General features: G+C 30.2%; 1 protein-coding gene and 1 long non-coding RNA gene across 4 annotated transcripts; one reads left to right on the top strand and one right to left on the bottom strand.

Annotated features, from left to right (window-relative positions):
- Positions 1–4,580: 4,580 nt before the first annotated feature.
- On the top strand, positions 4,581–19,654 carry LOC111413453 (Chitin binding Peritrophin-A domain-containing protein Gasp). 3 transcript variants are annotated; one of them, XM_023044435.2, is made up of 4 exons: positions 4,581–4,691; positions 15,257–15,655; positions 18,239–18,449; positions 19,306–19,654. In XM_023044435.2, exons 1-4 carry the CDS (start codon positions 4,643–4,645, stop codon positions 19,358–19,360), a joined length of 714 nt encoding a protein of 237 aa, XP_022900203.1. In that variant the 5' UTR covers positions 4,581–4,642; the 3' UTR covers positions 19,361–19,654. The 3 variants fall into 3 exon arrangements, with proteins under 3 accessions (XP_022900203.1, XP_022900202.1, XP_022900201.1); XM_023044434.2 differs by lacking the exon at positions 19,306–19,654 and adding an exon at positions 18,620–19,101 and having other exon boundaries at positions 18,242–18,449; XM_023044433.2 differs by lacking the exon at positions 19,306–19,654 and adding an exon at positions 18,620–19,101 and having other exon boundaries at positions 4,582–4,691.
- LOC139429628 (uncharacterized) lies at positions 17,917–18,180 on the bottom strand. Its single transcript, XR_011640194.1, has 2 exons — positions 18,091–18,180; positions 17,917–18,033 (listed from the first exon to the last, which is right to left on the bottom strand). It is a non-coding gene; the product is annotated as an uncharacterized lncRNA (long non-coding RNA).
- Positions 19,655–19,822: the final 168 nt, after the last annotated feature.

Raw genomic sequence — 19,822 nt, 5'->3', positions numbered from 1 at the left:
TGGTTCCATAGCGTTGATCTTTATAAATGTCAATACAAGCTTGATGAAGTTGATGTTATTCTGGCGCAGAGGGACCCTGACATACTGATGCTCACGGAAACTTGGCTTTATGAGGATGAATCGGTTGCTATAAATTTTGCAGGATCTAATGGGATGCATGTCTGTAGAAGGGATAAAGGTGGTAGCGTATCGATATTTACTAGAACAAATTATGATTGCAAAGTTTTGCAGCGAAGGGACTTGGAGGCAAATAATATTCTGGGTATTGAAATTATGCCATTCAATGTTTTTGGTGTGTACAAACAGCCTACGACTCTATATAACTCATTTATGAGAACATTGGAAAGTACACTACATGTAAATAATTCACTATAATATTGGGGATTTTAATATATGTTTATAGGAGAATAATAATAACTGCTTAGACTACATGGAAACATTCAAAACTAATAGGTATACAATTTTGAACAAAGTAAGTGAATTAAATCCCACTAGAATTGATCAGCGAACAGGAACAAAATCTGTATTGGATCATATTTTTACTAACTTTAAACAGCATTTTGTCTCTGACCATAAATTGATAGACATAAAACTTACAATAGATATAATGACTAAGATAACAAAGCAATCCTATGAATCAAAAATAGTAAACTACGATGCCTTAAAGCAAAATGTTGAAATTGTATTTAACTCTAAACAATCCGAAAACATTAACATTAACATGGTTCACTACAGCAGTCAAAAATAAAATAAAAGAAAGAGATAAAGCGTATATTAGGACGAAGCGTTTTCCTGGAAGTGAATTATACTGGTGTCATTGTGTCAAATTACGGAAAGAAGTCAAAAACTTTATTAGAAGGAACATATGGATAAAAAAATTTCAGAATACTGATGGATGCTGGAGAAAGCAGTGGTGTATTATTAAAAATGCCCTGTCGATTGATATAGAAAATTAACGGATTCCTAAGATTATAAGCAGTAACGGAGAGGCAGTGGATCATATGAAAATTTCTAATGTTCTGAATGATCACTTCACCTTCAGTGTAGACAGGTTGCTTGCGGGAAAGCCGGCCGCCAATGGCAGCTTGGATTATGGGATAGATTCCTCAATGTACATTAAGCCTACAACTGCAGATGAAATTGAGCGTATAATTGATAATATAAAAAACAATGCAGCACCAGGTGATGACGGTATAAAATCAAAAGCGGTGAAAGTACTGAAAGGAGGTTTGTCACCAGTTCTATCAAGTATTATCAAAGATAAATAAAACTTGGTCAGTTTCCCGATATCCTAAAGATAGGAAAAACTCCAGTGCATAAAAAAGGCTTAAAAACCTTTCCCGAGAACTATGGACCAATATCTAAGCTGTCGGTTTTTGCCAAAATATTTGAATCAATTTTAAAAAGTAGACTGTTGTCCCATTTGAATACGATTGGTTTCCAAACTTGTAAGCAGCATGGTTTCATAAGCGGTAAGAGCACACAGACTGCTATTATATCATTGTTGGAATTTGTTTATAGAAATCTCAAGGAGAACAAAACCGTTTTGGCTGTTTTCCGGGACTTGTGTAAGGCGTTTGATGTGATTGACCATGCTATACTACTTAGTAAGCTCGAAGCTTTGGGAGTTCAGAGACCATAACTGAGAATTTTCAAAAATTATTTAAGAAATAGAAAGCAGTACACTGTTTACAATAATGCTACTATCTGTCCTGCAGGGATCTGTCCTCGGTCCTCTGCAATATATATAAATGATATAAATAATTGTTGTATGCATGGTGATCTTGCCTTGTATGCGGATGATGCTGTTTTGTTCTACAGCGGGTCTATGGACTCTTTTTTTTCTGATGCTCATTGTGATCTGGAAAATGTTTGCTCTTGGGTAGATGAAAATAATATACAATTAAACAACGATAAATATACATATATGATCTTTAATAAAAATGCCACTACGAAAAGTCATGAACTTATAATCTCTGGTATTAGGTTGAGTGAAGTTACAAATAGTACCTATTTGGGCATTGTCTTAGATAACAGAATAACGTTTGAATACCATATAAAATTAATACAAAAGAAGTTAAATGGTATAAGCTATCATCTAAAACGTAATGGTCAATATTTCAACAATGAAACGAGATTTTCTGTTTACTATGCCTATGCTCACTCTTACTTAAATTATCTTTGCGCTTTTTGGGGTCACGCTAGTAAAAAAGACAAGCTACAAGTAACACAAAATAAGTGTTTAAAGGTTCTCTTTTGTAAACCACATAGCACAAATAGTACATTATTGTATAATGTTAGTTAAAAGTGCTTAATGTACATGAGATGATTAAGCTTGATAGTGTGAAGCTAATATATAAAATCAAAAATAATGTAATGAAAACTGGCATTCGCTTTAACCCTTTGTGTCCCGACGGTACTTTAAAGTTCCGTTGGTTTTAAACACTCATTTTAAATCATTTTAAGAAGAAAGCATTGAGCTGTAATTTAAAATAAGTCTTATTCCCTAATTTCAATAAACACAGCTACCAGAAATTTTTAAATTAGCATTTTTTTTGACACTTTTAGGTTATACGAAAATGTAAGTTTTGTTTCAACATTTTTTTTCTCAATATTTTTTCAATCTAACCCAACAATTATTATACATAATTTTAAAGAGAAAGCTTTGAGCTTTAATTTAGAATAAGTCTCATTCCTTAATTTCAATAAATACGGATTTCAGGAACTTTTAAATTAGCACCTTTTTTGATTTTTAGGTTATACGAAAATGTAAGTTTTGTTTCAACATTTTTTTTCTCAATATTTTTTCAATCTAACCCAACAATTATTATACATCATTTTAAAGAGAAAGCTTTGAGCTTTAATTTAGAATAAGTCTCATTCCTTAATTTCAATAAATACGGATTTCAGGAACTTTTAAATTAGCACCTTTTTTGATTTTTAGGTTATACGAAAATGTAAGTTTTGTTTCAACATTTTTTTTCTCAATATTTTTTCAATCTAACCCAACAATTATTATACATCATTTTAAAGAGAAAGCTTTGAGCTCTAATTTAGAATAAGTCTCATTCCTTAATTTCAATAAATACGGCTGCCAGGAATTTCTAAATTAGCATCATTTTTGACACTTTTAGGTTATACAAAAATGTAACTTTTGTTACATTTTTTTTCTTCATATTTATCTAATTCAACCCAACGATTATTATACATCATTTTAAAAAGAAAGCTTTGAGCTTTAATTTAAAATAAGTTTCATTCCTTAATTTCAATAAATACGGTTTTCAGGAACTTTTAAATTAGCATCTTTTTTGTCACTTTTAGGTTATACAAAAATGTAAGTTTTATTTCAACATTTTTTTTCTCAATATTTTTTCAATCTAACCCAACAATTATTATACATCATTTTAAAGAGAAAGCTTTGAGCGCTATTTTAATGCCGGATGGTACTCTCAAGTACCATTATCCCCCTGGAATGGGGGAATTGCATATTTTGCTAAAATTGATTCCAAAGGCCTTTACTGAGTGTATTTTGATAGCGTTTTAATTCTGTCACAAAGTTTCAAAATTTTTGAAACTAAAGAAGATAGATGTTCACATCTTGCCCCTTGCAAGAAACATTGGGAGAAGTGTTACAGCAGCAGCGCCGGAGTGGTTTAATGATTTACCATAACGGGTGAAGAATCAGAATGGTCTGGACTCCTTTGCGGGGAAGCAAGGACTTATTACCTTAATCTTAATTTAAACTGATTTCGAAAAGTTTTTTTTTGTTGTATATGTATGTGTGTATGTAACTTCTTCTTGCGTTGTTGTTATATTTTATTGTTTATATACCTGTTATGTACTCTTATGTCTTTTTGGGAATGAACAATAAATTTTAAAAAATAATAATAACAGTGCAGTGTTATAACAGCTTAATGAAAGCTGTGTCGAGAAATAGAAAAAAAATGTATCCTCACTAATCAGTGACGGAGAAATCGATTAATTATTAGTGTTTTTTAACACAACCAATAAAAAATGATGCTACCTCACACTTTCAACTCTTCCTTTCAATTTGTCGAAAATTACCATCCAAAACATCTCCACGAAAACTTTCTTTTCTATCTAAATTATTAACTAAATCGATTTTTAACACTTTTCTTGCAAACTTTGCCCAAAGAAGAAATTCAATAATTCTACTCACGTAATACAAAATAACTCTTATTAAATTATTTTTTCTTCCCACCATAAATCCCGTTAGTATCGATTAAAATGCAGAATATCACATCGCATAACGAAACCGTTTTGGGTAAATAAACCGTAGTGAATAATTTAAGTAAACCCGTCATCATCCGTTAGACGATTCATAATGATAACACCGTTCTTGGAAACACCGGAAGCGAATAAACATCAAACTCTTCATTAACGTTAATTCAATTTCTAATTAAAAATGATTACAATTTAACGTTTCATCGTGGTGAATCGATTTGTTGAAAGATTAAAAGCAAACGATGTCGTTTGGCTTTCAAGAAAGAGCCTCGTCGTCGTTGGTAAACGATGGTGTCTTGCGATGGTGGTGGGGAACCTCATACCTTCTTACTCTTGGTATAAATCAAGGAAAGTACACCTCGACAATCAGTTATAGTTATATTTCTAGTGAAAGAAGATGAGGTCCGTGACGTGTCTTGTCGTTTTAGCAACTCTTTGCACTTCTGGTGAGTACCAAAAAAATTTGTACCATCAAAAAGATTAGATTTATTTTTGCTTGATAAGGAATTTTCCTTTCATTTTTTTTTTCAAAACGGGTTTTTCCAACGAATGGCATTTCCTGTGGTGTGTCAGGTCCTTGAATCACACCCACTTCTTGGCTTTTCTTAGCTTAACAATAGGTGGAAAGAATGCAGTGAGAGGTTTTAAAAGAAAACATTACCTAACCGAATTAATACTTTATTTCTTAACGTAAAACGAATATATCCCATAAGAGAAAGCAATTCAGATCGAATAACTCAAAGTTGATTTCCTGTTTTTCAACATTTCCCAAGTTAAAATCGTTCATATCCTTATTAAAAAAGTGTCGTTGCCAATTTTAGTAAATTAACCAATTTTCTAGGAAATCGCTTCTTTTTTCAAGGTTTTTTTTTATTTTATTTTGGTTGTGTGAGAAAAATCTGGTTTTATTCCAAGTATTTAGTGGAACTTTCTAGTTCACTTCTAGATTAAGCTTGAAATATTTGGATTTAGAAATTCATTCAATTTATTTATTGGGATAAATCTGGAATGAAAAAAGTGTTTGATGGAAACATCTGCGGAGATCTTTTAATAAGGGGAAAGCTTCTTATTTTATTATAAGCTTTATACATTAAACATCGGTTGGAAGGCGACAGATGGTTTTACTTTCGATGATTTCTCGTTTGAAATGGGGACATTAAATACGGAAATTAGTTTAATTTTTATTAAAAAAATGTATGTTTATTATAAAAATCGAATTTCTTGCTTGATTACTCACCTTAAGAAGGTAATTATAAATTAATTATCATAACGTGAGGTATAAAAAAATTATCAAGGACATTTTAGAGAAAAATAGAACAAATTTAAATAACTATAATAGATTTCAGTTTGCTTCTTAAAAATCCTTTCACTTTTTTCTGGTTCATCACATTAATCGTCGTTACATAAGCTTAAAACATTTAACGATAATCAACAAAAAAAAATAGTTACTCAACCGAATCTTATTGAATATTAAACACTTTTATAGTTTATATAATCGGAGCACTTTTAAAAAAGTTTTATATAATAATTAATAAACTTTAATTTTAATACTAGCAAAATTTCTAGTTGTCTTCTAATTCCAAACAAAGTTGTTAGTTGCATTTAACATTCACCAAAGCAAGTGGAGCAAGAAATAACCCGGTTTTTATCTTAACCAAGTGAAGCATGTTAACTACAACTAGAAACTACGTGATTTTGCCCTAAACCGAGACATTTCCGTATTTGTACTAACTCTAAACAACAAACTAAAAATTATCACTAATTAATCAAACTTGTTTATTTATTGGTCGTTGTTTTTTAATTTATTTTCAATCCAATGACCTTAATTGCTTAGGGAGATTTCACCTAAATCGATCAAAGTGTTAAGTGTTATAGTAGTAACTGGAGTGTGTGATTAGAGGCTAGAAAGTAGAGTAAAATCGTGTTTACTACTACTAAATGGTTTAGTTTTGAAATGTATATAAATTCGAAATGTGCAGGTAAAATAGCAAAACGATTACGTAAAGTGGATATTACTCAATTAGTGTTTGGTTTATAAATGTCAATGGTTTAATAATATAGTTTTAATACAAATGTTCAATGAATATAGTTGTTGAAAGGTTTCAAAAATAATTTAATTACATTTTGAATCCATTATATTGTTTTGTTCACAAATATTAACATTATCATATTATAACTAAACAGTAACATTTCAAATAATATTTATTGTTGAATTAATTTTAAACAAATAATTATACAATTACAACTATTTATAATTAAGATAACTTCAAAAATATAAACGAATATGATTTGACATGACCGTATCTCAAGAACGATTTGAGATATCAGCATGAAATAAAAACGATTTTAAAGGAAATTTAATCAACTTTTATTGTGTTAAAAATTATTTCTTTATTCCAACAAATTTTTAATATATATCCCCTTAACTTGATAAACATCAAATTAGAAAAAATCATAACTTAAGATGTAATTGAGATATCAAGATGATTTAAACACCATTTTATAGCAAATTTCATCTAGTTTCAACACACTAAAAATATTTCCTTCGCTCTTATAAATTCCAACGATACGATTTTTTTAATTCAACTCTGCACGATTATTGAGGTTGGGTTGAATTAAATACAAATTAATAAATCGTATCTCAAGAACGATTTGAGATATCAGCATCAAACAAAAACGATTTTAAAGCAAATTTAATCAACTTTTATTGTGTTAAAAATTATTTCTTTAATCCTACAAATTTTGACGTTATGACTTTTTAATACATTTCTGCATATCCCCTTAACTTGATAAACATCAAATTTGAAAAAATCATAACTCAAAAAGTAATTGAGATATCAAGATGATTTAAACACCATTTTATAGCAAATTTCATCTAGTTTCAACACACCAAAAATATTTCCTTCGCTCCTATAAATTCCAATGATACGATTTTTTTAATTCAACCCAATACGATTATTGAGGTTGGGTTGAATTAAATACAAATTAATAAATCGTATCTCAAGAACGATTTGAGATATCAGCATCAAACAAAAACGATTTTAAAGCAAATTTAATCAACTTTTATTGTGTTAAAAATTATTTCTTTAATCCTACAAATTTTGACGTTATGACTTTTTAATACATTTCTGCATATCCCCTTAACTTGATAAACATCAAATTTGAAAAAATCATAACTCAAAAAGTAATGAAGATATCAAGATGATTTAAACACCATTTTATAGCAAATTTCATCTAGTTTCAACACACCGAAAATATTTCTTTCGCTCCTATAAATTCCAATAATACGATTTTTTTAATTCAACCCAGTACGGTTATTGAGGTTGGGTTGAATTAAATACAAGTTAGTAAATCGTATCTCAAGACCGATTTGAGATATCAGCATGAAATAAAAACGATTTTAAAGGAAATTTAATCAACTTTTATTGTGTTGAAAATTATTTCTTTATTCCTACAAATTTTGACGTTATGATTTTTTTAATACATTTCTGCATATCCCCTTAACTTGATAAACATCAAATTTGAAAAAATCACAGCTCAAAAAGTAATTGAGATATCAAGATGATTTAAACATCATTTTATAGCAAATTTCATCTAGTTTCAACACAGCAATTCCAACGATACGATTTTTTTAATTCAACTCTACACGATTATTGAGGTTGAGTTGAATTAAATACAAATTAATAAATCGTATCTCAAGAATGATTTGAGATATCAGTATCAAACAAAAACGATTTTAAAGCAAATTTAATCAACTTTTGTTGTGTTAAAAATTATTTCTTTATTCCTACAAATTTTGACGTTATGATTTTTTTAATACATTTCTGCATATCCCCTTAACTTGATAAACATCAAATTTGAAAAAACCAGAACTCAAAAAGTAATTGAGATATCAAAATGATTTAAACACCATTTTATAGTAAATTTCATCTAGTTTTAAGACACCAAAAATATTTCCTTCCCTCCTATAAATTCCAATGATACGATTTTTTCAATTCACCCCACGACGATTATTGAGGTTGGGTTGAATTAAATACAGATTAATAAATCGTATCTCAAGAACGATTTGAGATATCAGCATGAAATAAAAACGATTTTAAAGCAGATTTAATCAACTTTTTTTGTGTTAAAAATTATTTCTTTATTACTATAAATTTTGACGTTATGATGTTATTACTACATTTCTGCATATCTCCTTAACTTGATAAACATCAAACTTTAAAAAATCATAACTCAAAAAGTAATTGAGATATCAAGATGATTTCTACACCATTTTATAGTAAATTTAATCTAGTTTCAACACACCAAAAATATTTCCTTCACTACTATAAGTTCCAATGATACGATTTTTTTAATTCAACCCAATACGATTATGGAGGTTGGGTTGAATTAAATACAAATTAATAAATCGTATCTCAAGAACGATTTGAGATATCAGCATGAAACAAAAACGATTTTAAAGGAAATATAATCAATTTTTATTGTGTTCAAAATTATTTCTTTAAGCCTACAAGTTTTGACGTTATGATTTTTTTAATACATTTCTATATATTCACTTAAATTGATAAAATTGAAATTTGAAAAAATCATAACTCAAACAGTAATTGAGATATCAAGATGATTTAAATACCATTTTATAGTAAATTTCATCTAGTTTCAACACACCAAAAATATTTCCTTCGCTCTAATAAATTCCAACAATACGATTTTTTTAATTCAACCCAATACGATTATTGAGGTTGGGTTCAATTAAATACAAATTAATAAATCGTATCTCAAGAACGATTTGAGATATCAGCATCAAACAAAAACGATTTTAAAGCAAATTTAATCAACTTTTATTGTGTTAAAAATCATTTCTTTAATCCTACAAATTTTGACGTTATGACTTTTTAATACATTTCTGCATATCCCCTTAACTTGATAAACATCAAATTTGAAAAAATCATAACTCAAAAAGTAATTGAGATATCAAGATGATTTAAACACCATTTTATAGCAAATTTCATCTAGTTTCAACACACCAAAAACATTTCCTTCACTTCTATAAATTCCAATGATACGATTTTTTTAATTCAACCCAATACGATTATTGAAGTTGGGTTGAATTAAATACAAATTAATAAATCGTAACTCAAGAACGATATCAGATATCATCATGAAATAAAAACGATTTTAAAGCAAATTTAATCAACTTTTGTTGTATTAAAAATTATTTCTTTATTCCTACAACTTTTGACGTTATGATATTTTTAATGCATTTCTGCATATCCCCTAAACTTGATTAACGTCAGATTTGAAAAAATCATAACTCAAAGAGTAATGGAGATATCAAGACACACCAAAAGTATTTCCTTCCATACTATAAATGCCAATGCTATCAATACGATTATTGGTATTATCTTAACCCCAGCAGATTTCCAAAACACTCCTTACCCAAGAATTTGTTGAAAATTCGTGACTTTCATCAAAATATCTAAATTTTGGAAGGTTATTTCTGTGAGATTAAGTTTTTTAGAGGAAAATGTATACATATAAACATATTTTATTATAAATTCATCAAACATATACTTTTATAATAATAATTAATATTCAATCCCGTTAAATCGTAATACTCCAATAAAATTAAATCGTAAATATACCCCGAATAACAAAATAAATATTTATTTCAATTTATTCGATAAAAAGAATCAAATAAATCGGTTGTCAACGAATAAAAGCATCCCTATATTCACAACTAAACCCGAATAAATTCCGAGTTAATTTGTACTAATTTGAATAAAATGTGTATTTCTCATTAAAGATCTGGCGCAAATGTCGATATATTTATTGACCGGTAACAACGTGAACAAATAAGACCTTTTAAATGAAAATTAAGGTCGAACTCATTTAAACCCATAGTTTAAATAGGCTATGTATTGACGTATAGCTTTTATAATTTTAACAACTGTAATTTATCGAATATTATCGCTAATATTTCCATTCATGTCCAAAGAAAGCGTTAATTAATTTACCAATTAATTTTGGAATTTGTTTTGTTTGATAATTTGACAAGTTTTTCAATATGTAAACCCGTTTCAATTTCAACACGATTTCAATTAATTTATTATTTCCAACTAAAATGTCAATATATACCATTATAAACAATTTAATATAGGCGTCTCTTCATGGTAGGTAACCGGTTGACATTTCCATTAAAAATGGAAAGTGGCTCGTCGGCTCGAATACTTTTTTTCTTAATTTTCTCCTTCTTGGTACACTTACAACTCTTTTTTTCATCTTGCCTGTCTCATAAGAGCCGTGAGAGTGAATTTGGTGCCCCAGTTCGGGGTCCTTCAACCCAAAACGGGATCCGAACCTGTTTATATTGTCTTCTTTTCGCAGTTGCTAAATCGAACGATTCTAGTGATAGTCTTGTGTTCGTTCTAGTGATAGTGCTAGTGCAAAACTAGAACTATTACTAGACCGAGAACTAGAAACTTTCGAATTTAGCCGCATGTCTCTAAAGACGGCTAAACCCGAATGGTTCCAGTTCTTGGTCTAACGCTGCATAACAGTTAAAACTAGAACTAACACTAGACCTAGAACTAGAAAGTTTCGGGTTTAGCCATGCGTCTGAAAACGCCTAGTGTTGTGTTCTAGTTTTAGTTCAATAACAATATACAATTTAGCGCTATCGAGTGCTTAATAGCACCACTTAATACTGTCACTAGAACTAACACTCGACATAGAACTAGAATCATTCGGGTTTAGCCGCACGTCCCAAAAGACGGCTAGTGTATGATTCTATTCTATTCTTATGGCCGAATGATTCTAGGTTTTGTGTTAGTTCTAGTAATAGTGCTAGTGTAAAACTAGAACTAACACTAGACCAAGAACTAGAAACATTCAGGTTTAGCCGTACATCTCTCAAGACGGCTAAACCCGAATGATTCTAGGTCTAGATCTTGTGTTCGTTCTAGTTTTAATTCAATACAAGTATGTAACATAGTAATATCTTATGTTAACTAGCGCTATCTGCCAGTGTCACTAGAACTAACATTAGACCTAGAACTAGAAACATTCAGACATATTGCATTTTACGTGGGACAAAGTAAGTAGGTACGCCCTGGTTTCTATGGAAATATATTTTTGTATATTGCATCTTAAGTGAAATTTACTGTATAACTTTTTCCCCATGGTTAGGCTTTGCCCATCCAGAACTTTTTCAGCAAGTAGAAAAGCTTCGATATGACTAATTCAATCTTAATAGATCGTAGAGTACTATTTTATAATCCAGCTACAGTATGGCCAAAAATATAACATTGTAATTGCGTCCAAGGATCTCAAATTTTAAAGTACACAAAAAAAATTATTTGCAAAAATCATGTCGCAAGATAACTTTAAGATTTTTTTGCTGCATGGGGAAAAATGCTTTCTAAAAACGGGTTGTGAGGTTTTTATAAGCCGCTTTTCTAGTTTTAAAAACATTTTATTTATTAACAGTGATTAAAATTTCACCCGCTAGGTGTCTGCAATGTTAGCCTTGCAAATCGTGCAAAGTCAATTGGTGTGCAGGATTTTTCCTAAACCGGAAGTCAAATGATCAAATTTCGAGAATGATTACATTTCTAAACTCAAAAACTAGGGAACTACGTAAGATGTCTAAAAAATATTCATTTTTGGCAAAATGGTGCCGATTTGACCAAAAATCTCATATTTATTGATAAAAAACATACGTAACAATTATTTTAAAAGAGACAACTTAAAAAAGCCTCTAATCAGCGATTCGTGGACCGTACATTTGTCCTTCCTGATGGTTATTTTCTTCTTCTGCAGCTAATCTGTCTGACAATAAGCTTCTACAAGCTATTTTAACCTCATTGGTCATGGAATACTCAGCGTGGGCAATACGACGTGAATCCTTTTCGTGGCAAAACTGAAAGCACGATCTTCCAATTGTTAACTTTAGTACTTGCATTATTTCAATTTACAATGCCAACCACTTTCCTGCCACTATGAACCGTATTTTGTGCCATAGACCATAACACAGTGTTGTAACTTTCATTGTTGTCTTGTGTGTATCCTCCTAAACATCTTGTCAAAAGATCCTCTCTGGAAAATTCTTCATATACAAGTTTCACAGCGTTGTAAACGTCTTTGTCCATTGCTGACTTGTGAGTGTACTGGTCGATCTGTGACAAAGCATACGCCTTTTGCCAAGAACACCACGAGTCGACACCAATTGTCGTGTAGTGGATTTTCATCCGTTGAACGTTTGTGATACAACGTCTTTTTTCATATTCTTTACGGAATCGTGACTTCTACGAATAGCCAATCCATAATATATGGAAAGTTCATCAATTAATTTCCCCGTTAATTTTCCTCTGTTCCTTTTAAACCCAACCCATTCGCTTTTGCACATGCTCGATGCATTCTTGTTTTGTCACTCTAATATTTTCGTAAGGTTTGGAGTCCATAATACCTTTGAAAGTTTTGCTGTCTCCGTCTCCTATGTAAAAACAGTACTTCAAATTATGCTTTTTCGGATCGTTGAAACATCTCTATGAAGAAATCCACTTCCATTTTCCTGAAGATTCGATATGGTTTATATCACTTTTTTCTTTATGATCTTCGACCCAATGTTGGTATTCTGCAGTGTCTTCTTTACCATTCCAGTGACTGCAATTTTTGAGTTTATTTCCAGATCAACTATTTTACCCATACGCCATCCAATCAATGTTGTTACACCAAATTGTGATGAAAATCCCCTCTTCTTCTATGTTCCATCACCAGAAACTGTGATTCCTCCAACTTAGTTGTTCGGAATGGATAATTCTGTAGAAAAAAGTAATAATAATTCCTGAATAAACATATAGTAGAAATTTTCCACTGAAGCAGTATACTTATATTGTTACCACTTGTATGTGGTTTTTCAATCACTTCATTGGTGCAGTCTTGGTCGGTATATTTATCGTAATCTTTGGGCTCATTCAATTGAATTAGGTGCTGATCATTTTAGAAAAAAAACGTCGTCCCTTGTGGAATATACAGTTTTTTATTTGCTTTTTCACTATGGCGTCTCTCAGGTTCTAATGCAATAATCTTCCTATTTCTGGGGGGTACCGCATTATACAGCTTTGGTGCTATGTAATTTATTATGTTCCTGTTTCTTGTATCATAGGAATGATCCATTTGATTCATTAACTGCCCATGTCTGCGTACATACATTAATACTTTCTGGATATATATTTGCCTTGTGTCTAATACCTGGCTTATGTTATATAACTCATTTGAAGGTGATGTTATATTTTTGTTGTACATTATTCTTAATATCAATATAATATCAATAAGTGATTGCACAAGGGAGTAGTAAACAACTTTCAGGTGTCTTTTATCCAAAAACAGGTACCTAAATCTGCTTGTTAATCCTCTGATTTTCTTGACAATGTTATCAGTCTGTAAATTCCAGCGTAAATGTTGATTAATAATTATGACTAAATACTTTACTGATGACGCTTGTGGAATAAAAGGTTCCAGATCAACAAGGTTTCCCAATTTTGGCAGATGATTGTCATATGAAGCAAAGGAGAAGGATTTAGTTTTTCTATATTTAACGTTAATTTGTTCAATTGAAACCATTTTTTTGACAATTGCAAAATCCCCTGTCAAACGCTTTTGATAAATTGACAAATATGCACATTGCAGGAATTTTCTCATCCATAACTTCATATATTTCCCGGATTAAGGCACAAATTGCGTCCTCTGTCGATTTTCCTTCTTTAAAGCCAAATTGGTAAGGTGAAATCACATTATTTTTATCAAAAAACTTCACAAGTCTACGAGTTAAATTTTTTTCAAACACCTACACTAACGTTGTAATTAATGTTATTGGTCGATAGTTTTTAGTCAGATGTATGTCACCATCCTTATATATTTTCGTTATTACTCCAATTTTTAATGTCTTTGGAAAGTAACCATCACCAAAACACTTATTTATAATTGAAAATAGTGGAGCTGCAATGATATCTGTGACTTTCATTAGAGTTTCTGCCCTTATTTCATCGAAACCAGGAGCTTTTCCTGGTCCAAATGCTGCATCAACGTTGATGTTGTAATCATCTTCGCTCATTTTTAACTTCTTGGCTGCATTGGTCATACTCTCACTTTGATGTTTCAGAATATGACGATTGTAGTATACGTCTCACTGCACGATATGAAGAATCTCACATTTTTTTTTACCACCCATACTTGCAAATATATTATACGCACTTTGTAAACACTACTCGTTTTTAACTCTCGAAGTTGAAACATGCGAAAAGCAAACTAAATGCCTAACTAATGTCAAAACACCTACATAATAAACACCTTCATGTTCTAATCTGAAATTCATTAAAGCAAATTTCGTGGACTTCCTTAAAATATTTTGCAAACATGTTTGTAGTTTTGAAAGGTTTTCTTTGAAAAAGGAAGACAAGTCTCTTAAGTAATAATTTCATAAGATGCAATGTATTTGTTGCATCTTATATTAAATTGTATCATTTTGTATCATATTATTCATGTATGAGAATTTAAAATCTGGTATCATCTTAAAATGTTTGATAATTTTCATTGGAAATAATTTAATATAGTTAATACTTAATCCCGAAAAAATATGATTAACAAGTTAACATTCTCCTCCATTGCGTCTCTTCATAGTAGGTAACCGGTTGACATTTCCATTAAAAATGGAAAGTGGCTCGTCGGCTCGAACACTTTTTTTTCTTAATTTTCTCCTTCTCGGTACACTTACAACACTTTTTTTTCATCTTGCTTGTCTCATAAGAGTCGCGAGAGTGAATTTGGTGCCCCAGTTCGGGGTCCTTCAACCCAAAACGGGGCCCGAACCTGTTTATATCGCCTTCTTTTCGCGGTTGCTAAATCGAACAATGAAGACAAAAAGGGAAAGTCTTTGCAAACAACGTCTTTTATAGGCATTTCTTTTTATTTCAGCAAATATTTTAATTTTTTCTTATCTTATTTTTTTTTGTAGCATTCTCTCAGGAGAATTTTAAATGTCCGGATGATTTCGGTTTCTACCCACATCACACATCCTGCGACAAATATTGGAAGTGCGATAATAACGCCGCGGAATTAAAAACTTGTGGAAATGGTTTGGCATTCGATGCAAGTGATCCCAAATATCTAACAGAAAATTGCGACTACATTCACAATGTTGATTGTGGTGACAGAACACAATTGGAACCGGCCATTTCTACGCCGCATTGCGAACGACTTTATGGCATTTTCGCCGATGATAAAAAATGTGATGTTTTCTGGAATTGTTGGAATGGAGAAGCTTCCAGGTATCAATGTTCACCTGGATTAGCTTATGACAGAGAAGCTCGTGTTTGTATGTGGGCCGATCAAGTACCAGAATGTAAAAACGAAGGTAATTTTTTTGGTTTTTGGTGGTTGGAGTCTATCTTTATTTAAATTCTTCACTTTTTTTCATATAATTCCTAAGATCTTCCTTTAAACCTTAAACTTCAAAAACAAAATAGCTTGTATAGCCCATATATTTGCTCCAATTAACTTAATTGTTGCCAGATGAAACCTTTTGTCTTATTCTTTATTCTGCTTTTTATAACTTATTTATGCCAAATAGATAGCAGAGGAAAAAATAAAGTAATAACTGCCATAAAACTTTTTGGTCTTTATTATGTCCTATAGATTCAAATTTAATATGGCAAAATTTTTCCAAATGACTCTTAATGGATAATTGCTCTAAAAAATTAAGAATAAATCAGAATTAATATCAAAATACCTTTTTGCTCCTACCTAATAATTGCCAAAAAGTGCACGGAGCAGAAAGATAATTTATATGTATACTACATAGCAGGCATTTCTGCATATCCACTTAATTTTATAAACATCAAATTTGAAAAATCATAACTCAAAAAGTAATTGAGATATCAAGGTGATTTAAATACCATTTTATAGTAAATTTCATCTAGTTTCAACACACCAAAAATATTTACTTCGCTCTTATAAATTAAAACGATACGATTTTTTTAATTCAACTCTGCACGATTATTGAGGTTGGGTTGAATTAAATACAAATTAATAAATCGTATCTCAAGAACGATTTGAGATATCAGCATGAAACAAAAACGATTTTAAAGCAAATTTAATCAAGTTTTATTGTGTTAAAAATTATTTCTTTATTCCTATACATTTTGATGTTATGATTTTTTTAATACATTTCTACATATCCGCTTAAATTGAAAAACATCAAATTTGAAAAAATCATAACTCAAAAAGTAATTGAGATATCAAAATGATTTAAACACCATTTTATAGTAAATTTCATGTAGTTTTAAGATACCAAAAATATTTCCTTCCCTCCTATAAATTCAAATGATACGATTTTTTTAATTCAACCCAGTACGATTATTGAGGTTGGGTTTAATTAAATACAAATTAACAAATCGTATCTCAAGAACGATTTGAGATATCAGCATGAAACAAAAACGATTTTAAAGTAAATTTAATCAAGTTTGATTGTGTTAAAAATTATTTCTTTATTCCTATACATTTTGGCGTTATGATTTTTTTAATGCATTTCTGCATATCCGCTTAAATTGATAAACATCAAATTTGAAAAAATCATAACTCAAAAAGTAATTGAGATATCAAAATGATTTAAACACCATTTTATAGTAAATTTCATCTAGTTTCAATGCACCAAAAATATTTCCTTCGCTCCTATAAATTCAAATGATCCGCTTTTTTTAATTCAACCCAATACGATTATTGAGGTTGGGTTCAATTAAATACAAATTAAGAAATTGTATCTCAAGAACGATTTGAGATATCAGCATGAAACAAAAACGATTTTAAAGCAAATTTAATCAAGTTTGATTGTGTTAAAAATTATTTCTTTATTCCTATACATTTTGGCGTTATGATTTTTTTTAATGCATTTCTGTATATCCGCTTAAATTGATAAACATCAAATTTGAAAAAATCATAACTCAAAAAGTAATTGAGATATCAAAATGATTTAAACACCATTTTATAGTAAATTTCATGTAGTTTTAAGATACCAAAAATATTTCCTTCCCTCCTATAAATTCAAATGATACGATTTTTTTAATTCAACCCAATACGATTATTGAGGTTGGGTTCAATTAAATACAAATTAAGAAATTGTATCTCAAGAACGATTTGAGATATCAGCATGAAACAAAAACGATTTTAAAGCAAATTTAATCAAGTTTGATTGTGTTAAAAATTATTTCTTTATTCCTATACATTTTGGCGTTATGATTTTTTTTAATGCATTTCTGTATATCCGCTTAAATTGATAAACATCAAATTTGAAAAAATCATAACTCAAAAAGTAATTGAGATATCAAAATGATTTAAACACCATTTTATAGTAAATTTCATGTAGTTTTAAGATACCAAAAATATTTCCTTCCCTCCTATAAATTCAAATGATACGATTTTTTTAATTCAACCCAGTACGATTATTGAGGTTAGGTTCAATTAAATACAAATTAATAAATCGTATCTCAAGAACGATTTGAGATATCAACATGAAATGAAAACGATTTTAAAGCAAATCTAATCAATCTTTTGTCATATTCTTTGTTCTGCTTTTATGCCAAATAGAAGGCAGAAGAAAAAAAATCAAGTAATAACTGCCATAAAATTTTTTGGTCTTTTTACGTCCTATAGATTCAAATTTAATATGGCCAAATTATTCCAAAAGACTTAATGGCTGTTACTGCATCACATGAGGTTCACTGGCTAAGAATTGCTCTAAAAAAATAAGAATAAATCAGAATTAAATCAAAATACCTTCTTATAGATAGAGACCTTTAAAATTTCAATATAGTCTTTTCTTTAAGTCAAATTTCTCTTCTAGTCTATTTTCTTCCAAAAACTATTTTTATTTTCCTTTTCACTCCGTCCTTCATTGTCATCATCAATCATGTTAATAGTTTCTGATTCTTCCTTCTGCTAGAAGTAGCTGGAGGTTTCTCTTGCCCAGCCCCTGGCGAAGTAAGCAACTCTGGATCATTCTCGCGCCACGCACATCCAGATGATTGCCGTAAATACTACATTTGTTTAGAAGGAGTAGCCAGAGAATACGGATGTCCAATTGGTACAGTTTTCAAAATCGGTGATGCCGAAGGAACCGGTAACTGTGAAGATCCAGAAGATGTACCCGGATGGTAAGTTATTTTTTACGGTTATTTGGGGTTTGTGACTAACTTTTTCCTTTCAAAACTTTGTACCGCATTTACACCAAATTTGATTTGAAAACAAAAAATACATCACACAGTACATACATGATTAAACCAAAAAGATAAAAAAAATCTAAATAAAAACGAAATATTCACAGTGAGGATTATTACGGGGACTTAGACTTGAAGAGTATAAGAAAGAGTGAGCTGTTGGCTGGACTGCAGAGCAGTTCATCGAAAGGCAATGGAGCGCCGAAAACGGGAAAACCAAGGCCAGCCCCAGCGGCACGTAGCGGCGGAGATGCGTCAAACTAAAAATGTCTACCTCACCACCTAATCCCCAACTTTCCCTCCCAAAATCCCCCCCAACTAAATTTAAAAAAGAAAATTAATCCCGGAAAATGAATTATTAGCGACACGTAATACCCTTACAATTAATTTGTAGTAATTATTATTTTATTAGATTCTTTCCCCCATTTTCACTCCTAATACAGGGTGTTGCGTGTCGCTTTTAATGCGAAAACACACTGTATTATTTAATTTTTTTTTTGAATTTTTGTGAGTGTAAATTTGTCGATGCGGTACAAAATTATTTTCTTTTTTATAATAGAAATAAACGAATTATTTTTTAAGTAAAAAATGGTTTTTTGTTAATTAATCACCTTTTCCTATTGTATTATTCATTTTATTTCTTATCTATCTGTTTTTTTTTATTTTTTTAATTTAATTTTTGTAAATAAATCATTACAAATTAACATTTTCTGTGGATAATGGTGTTTTTAAATTTAACCAAAAAAAAAGGTTTTTTTTTGGATGAAATTCTCATTGTTTCGTCCGATTTCAGCGAAGACTACTACAAGGATGTGGATTTAAAGGCCCTCAAAAAAGCAGGATACTAATTTTTCTTTATTAAACAAATCTCGCGCCAAATAAATGGATTAAAACCGAAAAATTCCAGTCAACTAACCAAAAAGTAAGAACGAAAAATTAGATTTTTGGATATTTTTATAAAAAAATTAAATGCCATCTTTTAAGTTATTAATTTAAGCGTTAATGTTAAAATAAAAAATCAAAAAATTAAGTTGTTATATTCATAAAAGTATTAAAATTGAATGTAGTTATTTTTTTAGTTTTAGATGTTGTAGTTTTTAAGAATAAACTTGTAATGTACCAATAAAAAAATAAGAAACTTATTTTATTTACTTATTTAATTTAACTCCATCCGCGTCTACGAGGATCAGTACCATCCCGCCTTAGAGATTACAATGAATTTACTGACGGCATAATGCAAATGATGGTTTGCCAAACTTTCCGTCTTTGGGTGGTTGCTATAATTTTCGAAGAGCCAACTTTCCTGGCTT

The sequence above is a fragment of the Onthophagus taurus genome, chromosome 3, assembly GCF_036711975.1.
Source record: "Onthophagus taurus isolate NC chromosome 3, IU_Otau_3.0, whole genome shotgun sequence".
NCBI lineage: Eukaryota > Metazoa > Arthropoda > Insecta > Coleoptera > Scarabaeidae > Onthophagus > Onthophagus taurus.
The sequence above is the reverse complement of the archived record's forward strand: the minus strand, read 5'-3'. Positions and strand labels throughout refer to the sequence as shown.

What these genes read in the sequence shown, in the direction of transcription:
- LOC111413453 (XM_023044433.2), top strand. Translation starts at nt 4,643, where the DNA reads ATGAGGTCCGTGACGTGTCTTGTCGTTTTAGCAACTCTTTGCACTTCT. An exon ending in AGCAACTCTTTGCACTTCTG is followed by an intron (nt 4,692 to 15,256) that starts GTGAGTACCAAA and finishes TTTTTTTTGTAG; the next exon opens with CATTCTCTCAGGAGAATTTT. An exon ending in CCAGAAGATGTACCCGGATG is followed by an intron (nt 18,450 to 18,619) that starts GTAAGTTATTTT and finishes AAATATTCACAG; the next exon opens with TGAGGATTATTACGGGGACT.